Source organism: Drosophila sulfurigaster, chromosome 2R (assembly GCF_023558435.1).
Source record: "Drosophila sulfurigaster albostrigata strain 15112-1811.04 chromosome 2R, ASM2355843v2, whole genome shotgun sequence".
NCBI lineage: Eukaryota > Metazoa > Arthropoda > Insecta > Diptera > Drosophilidae > Drosophila > Drosophila sulfurigaster.
In genome coordinates, this window is record NC_084882.1 from 21,633,176 (window position 1) to 21,645,229 (window position 12,054).

At 47.9% G+C, this 12,054-nt stretch overlaps 1 protein-coding gene across 1 annotated transcript in view; it reads left to right on the forward strand.

Annotated features, from left to right (window-relative positions):
* The window catches only part of LOC133839671 (homeobox protein prospero), a 75,282-nt gene that overhangs the window by 45,008 nt on the left and 18,220 nt on the right, over positions 1-12,054 (forward strand). Inside the window, 3 exon segments of the mRNA XM_062271319.1 lie at positions 897-3,641; positions 3,643-7,416; positions 8,606-8,760. Of these exon segments, the coding sequence (XP_062127303.1) occupies positions 1,971-3,641; positions 3,643-7,416; positions 8,606-8,760 (5,600 nt within the window). The 5' untranslated portion in view covers positions 897-1,970.

A 12,054-nucleotide genomic window follows, 5' to 3' on the forward strand; every position in this document is an offset into this window, starting at 1 on the left:
ATTTAAATATTAATATACGTACATATGTAGAAAGAATTGACTTGATGATAGCGCAAAGTCGAAACTAGAAACGCCCCTTTCAGCAACGACAGTTTGACGTATTGTCTACACTCGCAAAGTTTCCCAATTCCAAAGTTCTCTTATTGATTATTTGGAGTGCTTACGCATTCCCTCCATCTGCTCATACGAAAAAGTATCTGACAGATACTCAGAGTGTGTGCGAGTAAATGCAAATTATCCGAGTACCAGAATGTATCTGTGTGGGTAAACCAAAAGTAAGTCAAACTTGTTTATCAGCGAAATATAACACACGTTATCTTCATTTATTGTGCAAGTACATATGGCAGGGTGGGAGTCTGAAGGGGAGTGACACACACTCACACATACAAGCTCACAGATAGGGAATAAAAATGAAAAAGATGTTGCCAGTTAAATAAACGCAAGTGGAGAAATTAGATAAAAAACCTGTCGCTTAGTGCGAGGTCAAAAGGGTTGGCTTACAGCTGAATTAAGGACTAAGCACAGCACGCACACACATCGACACACTCAGCTTCCTTGTCTCTTCTTCCCTTACTTAAGAAGGGAGGCAATCGCAAAGGTCAGGCGAAGGCTAGCAGAGTCAACCCCCGAACTGAAACCAAGCACCAACCAATCAAGTGGCCACCCAAACCAAAAGCTTTTGGCGCGCCACTTTTACTTTCCATTTAAGCAACCCCCTTTGGCCCCCACCACCCTCTCACAACCTCATTGCCCCTCGCCTCATGTCCATCGCCCATTTCACTCTTTGCTGCAATAAAATTGTTCATTTAAATTTAAATATGAGAATAACGATATTTATTTTTTGGGGTATTTTATGATACAGCTACGTTATGTGACTTCATCTTTTATATTCCCAGAAACACTTTTTGAACGCAAGCAAGGATTATTCCAGACAACAACAAAACAACAAAACATAAACAAAACCAAAAATATAACAAAAAAACGAAAACGATAAAAAATTCAAACGCAAAGTTCTCGATAAAAGAAGCCGAAAAAACACTTTTAGAGAATTTTCTAAATATCAAAGCGAAACGAAACGAAACGAAAGGACAAACAAAAGTAAAAGTAAAAGAAGACCTAAGCAACAAGAACAACAAAAAGCAAAATCAAAACAAATTTAAATATCATTAAATGCAAAGGACATTCGCATGTGTGTGGTGGTGGAAAGAAAATTCAAAACAAAATTCACAATTAGAAAACGCAGAAAAAAACGTAGAAAACGTAAACGCAAAATCAACAACAACAACAACAGCTACAGCAACAATTGCAACTGCAATAAACTGTCAACAACATCGCGAACAATTTTGAATTGTAACATTTCGACAAACAAGTTGAGAGAAAGCAAAATTTCAACGTTTGGCGCAACTAAACGAAGACAGAAAGAGAGCGAAAGCCGGACCCAAGGATAATACACTCTTTAGGGAACTTCGGACCAGCTAAAAAAAAGTTTTGAACCATATAAGAAGAAGAAGTAGAGGTAGAAGAAGAAACGCACACACATACGGAAAACTCGGACATACAACAAAACTAACCAGAATTAAAAGCAAAACGATTCCAGATTATAAACAGATCGTTGAAACCTAACTTCAACTTCAAATTGCGCATACGACGAGCTGTTGGAGCGAATTCAGTCAGACAGTCAAACAGTCAGCCAAAGAGGGGGAACAGGAGAAAGCGTAAAAATAGACAACCAATCGAAGCAAAGGCGAAGTAAACGCTCTCTCAACGACAATCGCTGGCAGGAGAAATTGCCTGTATGTGTGTGCCTGACGCTGTGAGAGCGCAACTGAAAGTGCAAGAGAGCAACAAGAGCCAGAGCAACGCGGCAAAGGCAAAGGCAAAAACAAAGGCAAAGGCAAGGGCAAAGACAAAGGAGCGGAGGCAACGTGGAGAGAAGAGCGCGCGCTGCTGCTGCTGTTTGGCATCATCTTATGATGTCATCAGAGGAGTACGACGCGGACTGTTTTGGTTTGTACAGCGATGAGAACGATGTGCTGCTGAAAGCAACAACAAATTTAGCAACAACAACAACATTAGCACTAGCATCAGAGACTGAGGCTGATTCTAAGCAGCTACAGCAACCCCCACAGCAGCACCAGCAAGCAAAGAGCGTAGCAATTGTGCTGCCTCAGCCGCTGCAGGCAAGCAACGGCCGAACGACACCAACATCCATACAAATACAGACAACACTGAGTGGCGACGAGGCGGCGAATTGCGGCGAAAACGTCAGCGAAGCGGAGAAACCAACAAGCAAAGGGAAGAGCAGTAGCGGCGACCACGACGATAACGGCAACAACGACGACGACGACGTCGACGACGAGAACGAGAACACGAACGCGCACGAAAACGACGAGGGCGATTCTGACTCGGACGACGTCGTCGTAATCGAAGGCAACAACAAGGCGACGGTGACGGTGACGGCGACCGCGACAGCAACGGCGGCAGCAGCAGCAGCGACGGCAGCAGCGCCAGCCAACAGTAACTGTCGCAGTCGCAGCCGCAGTCGCAGTCGTAGTCGAAGTAATCGCCGTAACGCACACAAACGTCAAATCAGTCAGTCTTCGGCCGTCGGCAAGACAACAACGTGCGCGGCTAAAAAACCAACGACTTTAGCGACAACATTAACGTCTACGGCAGCAACAGCAATAAAAGTAAACAGCAACACCAATAACTCGAACTTAGTGAGAAATCGTCGCACGCGCACGCGATCCTTAAGTAAAGACACTAACAATATCAATCATAGCCACAATAACAGTCACGGTCACAGTGCTCACAGTTTAAACGTTGGCAGCAACAGTGTTGTTGGTAATAGTGTTAACAATAACGGCTGCAGCAACGGCGGCGCAACGGCAACCGCTGCCTTCATGAGTAGCGCTGCTGCGGCTGCTGCGAGTGCCGCAAGTGGTGCTCTCTACCAAACCAATAACAACAACACAAACAACAACACATCGATTGCGAGTCCAGGAGCAAACACATCCAACACAACGCCAGCAACAGTTGCAGCTGCAGCAGCAGCAACTGCATTGTCCGGCTCTAGTTCGCCGGGCTCGGTAAATTCGGCATCCTCGCTGCTGACAGCCGCCTTTGGCAATCTATTTGGCGGCTCCTCCGCAAAGATGTTAAACGAATTGTTCGGACGACAAATGAAACAGGCGCAGGATGCGACCAGTGGTCTGCCACAGAGTCTCGACAATGCCATGTTGGCGGCCGCTATGGAAACGGCAACCAGCGCCGAGCTGCTCAGTGCAGCTGGCCTGGTCAACAGTCTCAACAATACCAGTAAATTGCTCAACAACAACAACAATAATAACAACAACAGCAACACTGCGCTCAGCAATGGTGGCAACAATGCCTCCATCTCGCCAGGATCAGCGCACTCCTCCTCCACTAACAAAGGCGGCAGCAGCAGTCGTCGTGTCTCCAATTGCAGTGATCGATCGCTCGACGGCAATCTGGCGGCAGCCGATGTTGCTGGCGGGAGTCCGCCCAGAGCTGCTTCGGTGAGTTCGTTGAATGGCGGCGCCAACAACAACAACGAGCAGCAGCAGTTGCTGCAACACGATTTGGTGGCACATCACATGCTGCGCAACATACTGCAAGGCAAAAAAGGAGTTGATGCAACTCGATCAGGAGTTGCGCACAGCAATGCAACAACAGCAGCAGCAACAGCAACAACAGCAGGAGAAACAGCAGCAGGAGCTGCACTCTAAGCTGAATAACAACAACAGTGTGGCTGCCACCAACAATAACAACAATAATAACAACAGCAACAACAACAACAGCGGCAGCAACGCAGTCACCGAGAGCATCAATTTGATCGAGGACAGCGACATGCCGGAGATTAAAATCAAAAGTGAACCTGAGCTGATGCAAGCAACGCCTCAGGCGCCGCACTCGCCACACGGTGGCAGCAGCCACAGTCATAGCAGCAGCAGCAGCAGCAGTCACAGCAACAGCAACAGTCACAGCCACCACAGCAACAGTCACAGCCACAACAGCAGCAGCAACAGCATTGCCAGCAACGGCAGCTTGCGACGCAAGTCCTCTGACTCGCTCGACAGCATGCAACGCGAGGAGCGTGCCACAACAGCAGCAGAGCCCCAATTGGCTAACGAAACGCTGCCCAGCAAGAAGGAGGCTGTTGACGATATGCTCGATGAGGTGGAGCTGCTGGGCTTGGGACACAATCGCAATTCGGATCTGGAATCGCTGGCATCGCCCAGTCACTCGGACATCTTGCTGCTGGAGAACAGCAAGGACGAGGTGCTGGACAACGACGACATCATTGAAGACGATGACGATGAGGATGATGACGACGACGATTGCATCGAGACAAAACGTGAGTCAGCAACCAGCTCTGGTTGCCTCAAAAAACCCGGCATGGAGTTGAAACGTGCTCGTGTCGAACACATCGTGTCCAGCATGCGTTGCAGCCCCTCGGCCACTCCCCAAGCGGGTCAGCTGCAGGTGAACGGTTGCAAGAAGCGCAAGCTGTATCAGCCACAGCAACATGCCATGGAACGCTATGTGGCCGCAGCTGCTGGTCTCAATTTTGGTCTCAATCTGCAGAGCATGATGCTCGACCAGGACGACAGCGAGTCCAATGAGCTCGAGTCGCCACAGATACAGCAGAAACGTGTGGAGAAGAATGCGCTGAAGTCGCAGTTGCGCTCCATGCAAGAGCAGCTGGCTGAGATGCAACAAAAGTATGTGCAACTGTGCACACGCATGGAACAGGAGTCCGAGTGCCAGGACCTCGACAATGATCACGAGCAGGACATGGAAAGTCTGGAGCCAGAGGCAGAGCATGAGCAGGAGCATCAGAACGATGATATCGAACTGTCACACTCGCCCACGCTCAGCGAGTCCACGCCCAAGGAGTCGGTGGAGCGAGCTGGCTCCAGTTCCCCATCGCCCACGCTGAAGGTGCAGAGCAGTAGCAGCAGCAGTGGTAAGAGCAACAACGAGAATGCAGCAGCCACCACACCGAATATGCTCACCCAAATGATGAGCAAGATGATGTCCAGCAAACTGCAACAGCACAATCCGCTCGTGGGTGTCTCTCATCCTGCGTTGCCACAAGGCTTTCCGCCACTGTTGCAACATATGGGCGACATGTCGCATGCCGCAGCCATGTATCAGCAATTCTTCTTCGAGCAGGAGGCACGCATGGCCAAGGAAGCTGTCGAGCAGCAGCAGCAGCAACAACAGCAACAGCAACAACAGCAGCAACAGCAGCAACAACAGCAGCAGCAGCAACAAGAGCAACAGCGTCGCTTTGAACAGGAGCAAGAGCAGCAGCGGCGCAAGGAGGAGCAACAGCAGCAGCTGCAACGCCAGCAGCAGCACTTGCAGCAACTGCAACAGCAACAGCAGCTGGAGCAACATGTTGCCGCCGCCGCTGCAGCACCTCGCGTCCAATTGCATCCGCCCGCCCGTCTGCCCACACGCATGGGCGGGGCAGCCGCCCACAGTGCACTGAAGTCGGAGTTGTCTGAAAAGTTCCAAATGCTGCGACAGCAGAGCAGCGCCAATAACAACAACAGCAACAGCTCAATGATGCGCATGTCGGGAACCGATCTCGAAGGACTTGCCGATGTGCTCAAGTCAGAGATAACCACATCGTTGTCCGCGTTGGTGGACACGATTGTTACTCGCTTTGTGCACCAGCGACGATTGTTCAGCAAACAGGCGGATTCGGTGACAGCCGCAGCAGAGCAGCTTAACAAGGATCTGATGCTGGCATCGCAGATCTTGGATCGCAAATCGCCACGCACGAAAGTGGTTGCAGATCGCGGACACAGCGGACACAGTCTCAATGGCAATGCGGGCGCCCAGAATGGTCCAACGCCAGCAACACAATCAGGTAATAATGGTTCACTTCTCCTAGCTAATAGTCAAATGCCCTCGCAGCAGCAGCAGCAGCAACAGCAGCAGCAGCAGGCGAGTAGTCAGGGCAATAGCAGCAATGCCAATGCACAACAGCAACAGCAACTTGCACAGCACCAGCAACAGCAGCAACAACAACAGCAGCAGCAGCAGCAACAGCAGCAGCAGCAGCAACAACAACAGCAATCGCAAGTCATGTCAGCAATGGCAGTTGCCCAACAGCAATTGCCGAATTGCCAGCAACTAATTGCAGCGCCACGTCTCAATGGCAATCAATTGTCGTTTGCCTCACCCGCGGCAGCTGCTGCCGCCGCGATGGGTCTGCAGATGCATCATGCTGCCGCCGCGGCAGCAATGCAACAGCAGCAGCAGGCTGCACAACAGCAGCAGCAGCAGCAGGCAGCGAGCGATGCAACTGTTGCTGGCAGCAATGTCGCTAGCAATGTTAACCAATCGAATGCAACTAACAATAGCTTAAGTTCACTTAATATACCACCACCTCACATACGTCCCTCGCCCACAGCGGCGGCCATGTTTCAGGCGCCCAAAACGCCACAAGGCATGAATCCGGTGGCAGCAGCCGCGCTCTACAACTCGATGACGGGACCATTCTGTCTGCCCTCCGATCCACAGCAGCAGCAGCAGGCCGCCCAACAGCAGCAGCAGGCCGCACAGCAACAGCAGCAGGCTGCACAGCAGCAACAAGTGGCAGCACAGAATGCCCAGCAGACGCAACAGCAGCTGGAACAGAACGAGGCTTTGAGCCTGGTGGTGACACCAAAGAAAAAGCGTCATAAGGTCACCGATACACGCATCACACCGCGCACCGTTAGTCGGATCCTGGCTCAGGATGGCGTTGTGCCGCCTAGTGGACAGGCAGCCGCTGCCGCCGCTGCCGTTGCAGCCGCCCAGCAGCAACAACAGCAGCAACAGCAGCAGCAACAACAGCAGCAGAACAACGGCAACGGCAGCAGCAGCAACAACAGCAACAACAACACCAGCAATGCAACGCCAGCGCAGAGTCCAACGGGTCGCGGTCAATCGACGGGCACGTACCATCCGCCACCACCACCACCACCACCCATGATGCCAGTGTCCTTGCCCACATCGGTGGCCATACCAAATCCATCGCTGCACGAATCCAAGGTCTTTTCACCGTACAGTCCATTCTTTAATCCGCATGCGGCGCCGGGTCCACACGGTCCACCGCATGGGGGTCAACCCACCGCTGCCCAGATGCACCATCAGCACCACCATCAGCTGCAGCTCTCGTCGAGTCCGCCCGGCAGCCTTGGCGCCTTGATGGACTCGCGCGATTCGCCGCCCTTGCCACATCCGCCAACGATGCTCCATCCCGCACTCCTTGCGGCCGCCCATCATGGCGGCTCACCCGACTACAAGACCTGCCTGCGAGCCGTCATGGATGCCCAGGATCGACAGTCCGAGTGCAACTCGGCCGACATGCAATTCGATGGCATGCAGCCTACTATATCCTTTTTCAAACAACAACAACATCAACATGAACAACACCATCAAATGGTCAAGTGAGTTTTTACCCAGTTTAGTCGTCCAATGTGCCTACTGGTGCAGAGCAAATGGGGTTAGGCACAGGGGGGAACTTAAGCACCTTTACCTGAAGAGCAGAAAGGGGTTGCCTTGCTTACAAAACGAAACCAATCAAGTGTCTTCTTCAGTTTTATTTATTTCCCATTTCAACTAAATTCTTTTATAAAATGTAATCAAAACCTTATTTATTGGAACGCCCCAAACGACACTGCTCCCCGCTCTTCCTTCCTCCTCCTTCAGTTGCAGACCCAACAGCAAACCCCTGCTCAAGTCATCATCGTTGTCGTCGTCTCGGTCTTTTGGCTTGAGTTGCATTTGCAATCGCAGCAACAGCAATCAGAAAAATCAATGCCCAATCGGCGCAGCCAATTGCAATGAGCTCCAAGTGTAAGCTACCTCTTTCCTCCGCCTTCCACGTTCTCCTCACCTACTCAACTTAACCCCTAAGCAGCACACTGCACAGCCTGCATTCATTCTCAATATGCTCTACAGTGGGGCATAATAGTTATGACACTGATTAGTAGGCGCAAATGTGCACTCCAAAAAAATGCTAAGTAAAAATTAGTGTAGCTTTAACATTTGCTGTTAAATATATTTTCATTAATATTTGATAACTTTGAGGTCAAATTAAGATATAATATTAAAATAGTTTAATATACAATTAATTTAAAAAAAGACTGTCTAATCAGTTAATAGAGCATTAACTAGTCACTGCAAGCTGAAGCTCGTTATTTCTCAATCTCGTAGTTCTGTTTTCAATCAGCCTTCGCCAAGTGGCAGGCAGGCTCAATCGGCCCAATCCCAAACCCAAACCCAACCCCTTTGGTAGTATGTCGAGGCGCCCTTAGACGTTCATTATTGGCATTTATTGCTGCCTTTTTGCCACACACTCGAAAGTGCAACAGCAACAACGTTAGACGTTGCCCCCAACATCATCAACATCATTCCCCCTGCTTCTCCTTTGTTTGCTCTGCCCCAGCAGGAACATGGATGGGTTTTTCTTCTTTGCGAGAAGACGAACGAAGAGTAAAACTGCTTTGACTTGCAACTAAACACACACAAAAACAAATATCTATATAGCAATCATTGTGAATCCTTGACTCCTCTGCACTCTTCAACATTGACACCGATGCACCTGCGCAAGGCCAAGCTGATGTTCTTCTGGGTGCGATACCCGAGCTCAGCGGTCCTCAAGATGTACTTCCCGGACATCAAGTTTAACAAAAACAATACAGCACAATTGGTGAAATGGTTCTCAAACTTTCGGTAAGTACTTAATCAACAAAATACACTCTATGTCTATCTATCTGCAATATAATATATCTACAAAAAGTATTTTGGAACTTCTTCGAGCAGCATTCATTTTTATGATTTCATATTGTATTTGTTGTTAACTCTGTTTTGCCTCTTCTGTTACGTGTTTCATTTTTTTGTTTCTTTTTGGGTTATTCATGACATGAGTGAACAAAGATTAGAAAAAGAAAAACAAAACAAGCAGTACATCGTCGTTGTCTGTCTTTCACTGCACTTCAAATTCGATTTTCTATTCCAATTCCAATTCAATTCGCTGTCGAACCCTTGACTTGCACTCAAGAAATCACACAACTGACGCCCACACATGCAATCCCCACTTACCCCTCATTTCTCTATCTGCTATGACAGACAGTGAATACATTTTAGCCAAATTTGCCTGTCAGCGAAAAGTGGCCAAAAAACAGAAAAACAACAAAAAAGAAACTAGTACAGAGGAAAATCGTAAAACGACAGCTGGAAAAAGGATTTTCGATATTCGCGCCAAAATGCAATGCACATCTGCAAACTATACACGCGACAATAGAGGAATAGTTCACCTGGATTTGGATTTTGATTTGCAGCCCCTAAGACGCAAAACACCCTAACAAGCTATAGGGGCTTAGCAGCTGTCCATCGTTGCAACCCCTAAAGCCACAACCCAAGAACTGAATTGTCTCAAGACATGCGCAACGTCTTAGGGCATTTGTCTACAATTCCTTAGTTGATTTTGTGTTTTCTTTCACCACTTCGTATACCTGCTTGGCAAATCACAGCACGTTCCGGGTTTCCCCTGTCGAACGAATTCGCCTTTTGTGCTCGATTCTTACCGGTTTGAGGAATTTCTTGCACCTTTTGTTGTGCTTGGCTTAAGACATTGAGTATTTTTGTGTTTTTGTTCTTTGATATGCGTTTTTTTTAGTTTTTTGGTTTTTAGGGGCTGAAAGGGGTTGTGTCCTTGCATGGGAATTTCTTGACTTACGGCGTACTGGGGTTAAAATGGGTGGGAATATTATTGTTGATCTCGCTGACTTGAATTAACATTCCAGTATCTTCATCTCTAAGGGTAACCCGGACATTCTTTAGTTGCAAAATTAGCACAATAATTGTAAGTGTTTTTTCACACTGATGACACTTAAGAGAAAGTGAGGAGAGTGCCTCTAATGGCGTCAAGTTGCAAGCAGCTTGAGGGGCTTGTGGCGTCATTTCTTGCCACTGTTGGGCCGCCTTTGTGTCGGCTAATTAGCCAAAGTGCTTACCACTTGTATAATTGCATTATCTGCTGCCTCTTTCCTTTATGTCAAATACAAATAAAGTGCAAGAAAGCAAAGAAAGCGAACAGAGCCAGAAGGACCTTGCATGTCCTGCCAGTCCCCCAACGTACACCCCTTTAACACACACACTTGCACGCTGGCTAATTAGTTTGCTGCAGCTGCATTTCTTTTGGGGGCAACTGCAGTTGCAGGAGGGAGGGGGGAGGCAGGGCACAGCTACTTGAGAGTCGCGCCTGGAGAGTCGCGCATAATGCCGTCGTCCCCAAAAGGCGCTCAAGAATCTAGAGAAGGCCTCTCGCTCACACACTCACATACTCTTAACCGATGTGTTTTGCCTTTTTCCACTTGGTTTTGATTTTTTTTTGCGTTTTTGTATTTTCTTTTTTTTTATGTACCGACTTGTTCTGTTTGTTTGCGTTTTTTCATCAAGCATTTTTGAGGTTAAGTGTCCTTTTGGCGCTTAGAGAGCAGCTAACAAATCCTTGCGTACACCCCCTCGTCAACCTGTTACCCCCTTCGCCCTCTTTGGTCTCCTCCGATTCTCGTGGCGTGAAAAGATCTTTGCTGAACAAAAACCATATAAAGAATATTATGAAAAAATTAAATGTACAGCACATGATATCTACGTATATATGTATAAAAGACACGCACACAATCTCACACACACATATACATTCACATACACACACGTTTCAGTATCAAAACAAACAAACAAACGAAAAAAACCATATACTTATATAGAGATGATATATGTAAAGTGTTGCCAATTACTTCATTAATGTATGAGGTAGAGATGTCTGCATATGTGTGGGTGAGTATGTGTGAGCTTATTAATGTACTCTTATTCTCTATTCATACCATAAGTCAATGGCACTTCTGAAGAAAGCAGAAGAAGTAGCAAAAGAAGCAGACTCGACACAGCCACAGAGCCCTTCACACATACACTCACTCACACGAAACATACACACACACACACACAGAGACAGTCACAAACACAGATGCAGGCAGTCAGTAGTGGCATGCACGCTTGCCTGCCTCTAAATGGGGGACAGAAGGAGCAGTCCACGCTTCCCAAAAGGGGAGCACATGGTGAATATGTGAATCTGTGAATCATAAAATAGGCTACGAAAATTATATAAACTAATTAGTTCTAGCAGCGACTGCACTTCCGTTGATGCCATTTTGTATGACTTCTGAGAGTGTGTGTGGATTTGTGTCTGTGAGTGTGTGTGTGTGTGTGTGTATTATCTAAATTAAGTGGCGCAACGCGCACACTTCTGACAGGCAGTTAGCTAAACTTCCTTTTCCTGCCCCCAACACACGCACACACACACACACACACACACACAAACACATATATACGTACACACACACTTGCTGTTGCAGTTGAATGCATGCCTCAAGCTAAACAACAACAATAACAACAACAACGAGCAGGAGAAAGCCAAAGCTAATTGCATCATCACACACAAAAATTGCGCTTTTCACACGCGCGCCTACAAGTATGCAATGCTTTGTTGCCAAACGCCTAATAACTATAGAGAGCACAAGACAATGGGCATTGGCTCATGCTTATGCTCATGCCCAAGTACAGTCATAGCCACAGTTTTAGATACGGTTGACAGCTAACAATGATGCTGTGCCTGGGCTGTCACAATTTGTACTGTTTGGTTTTCTTCTGACTTGTGCCCGGTCTCAGCTCATTATTGTAGGCGTTGCCTATTGTAGGCGCTCGACGTTCTTTTTTTTGCATTTTTCTTTTTTTTCTGTTTTTTGTTTAAGTGCGCGTGGCAGTTTGCTGCCTCCGGGGAGTTTGGTCGGCGGCTTGACAGGCGGTGTTGACGATAACGGCGACGTCGACGACAGACGTTGGCAAAAAGATTTATGCAAGCGCAATCAGAGATTTCTATTTGCGCAATTCGCGCTTATTGTTTGGAAAAATCAACATCAACTGCAGCGTGAGGCACACGAGAAATGCATTTCTGTTCGCTGAGGG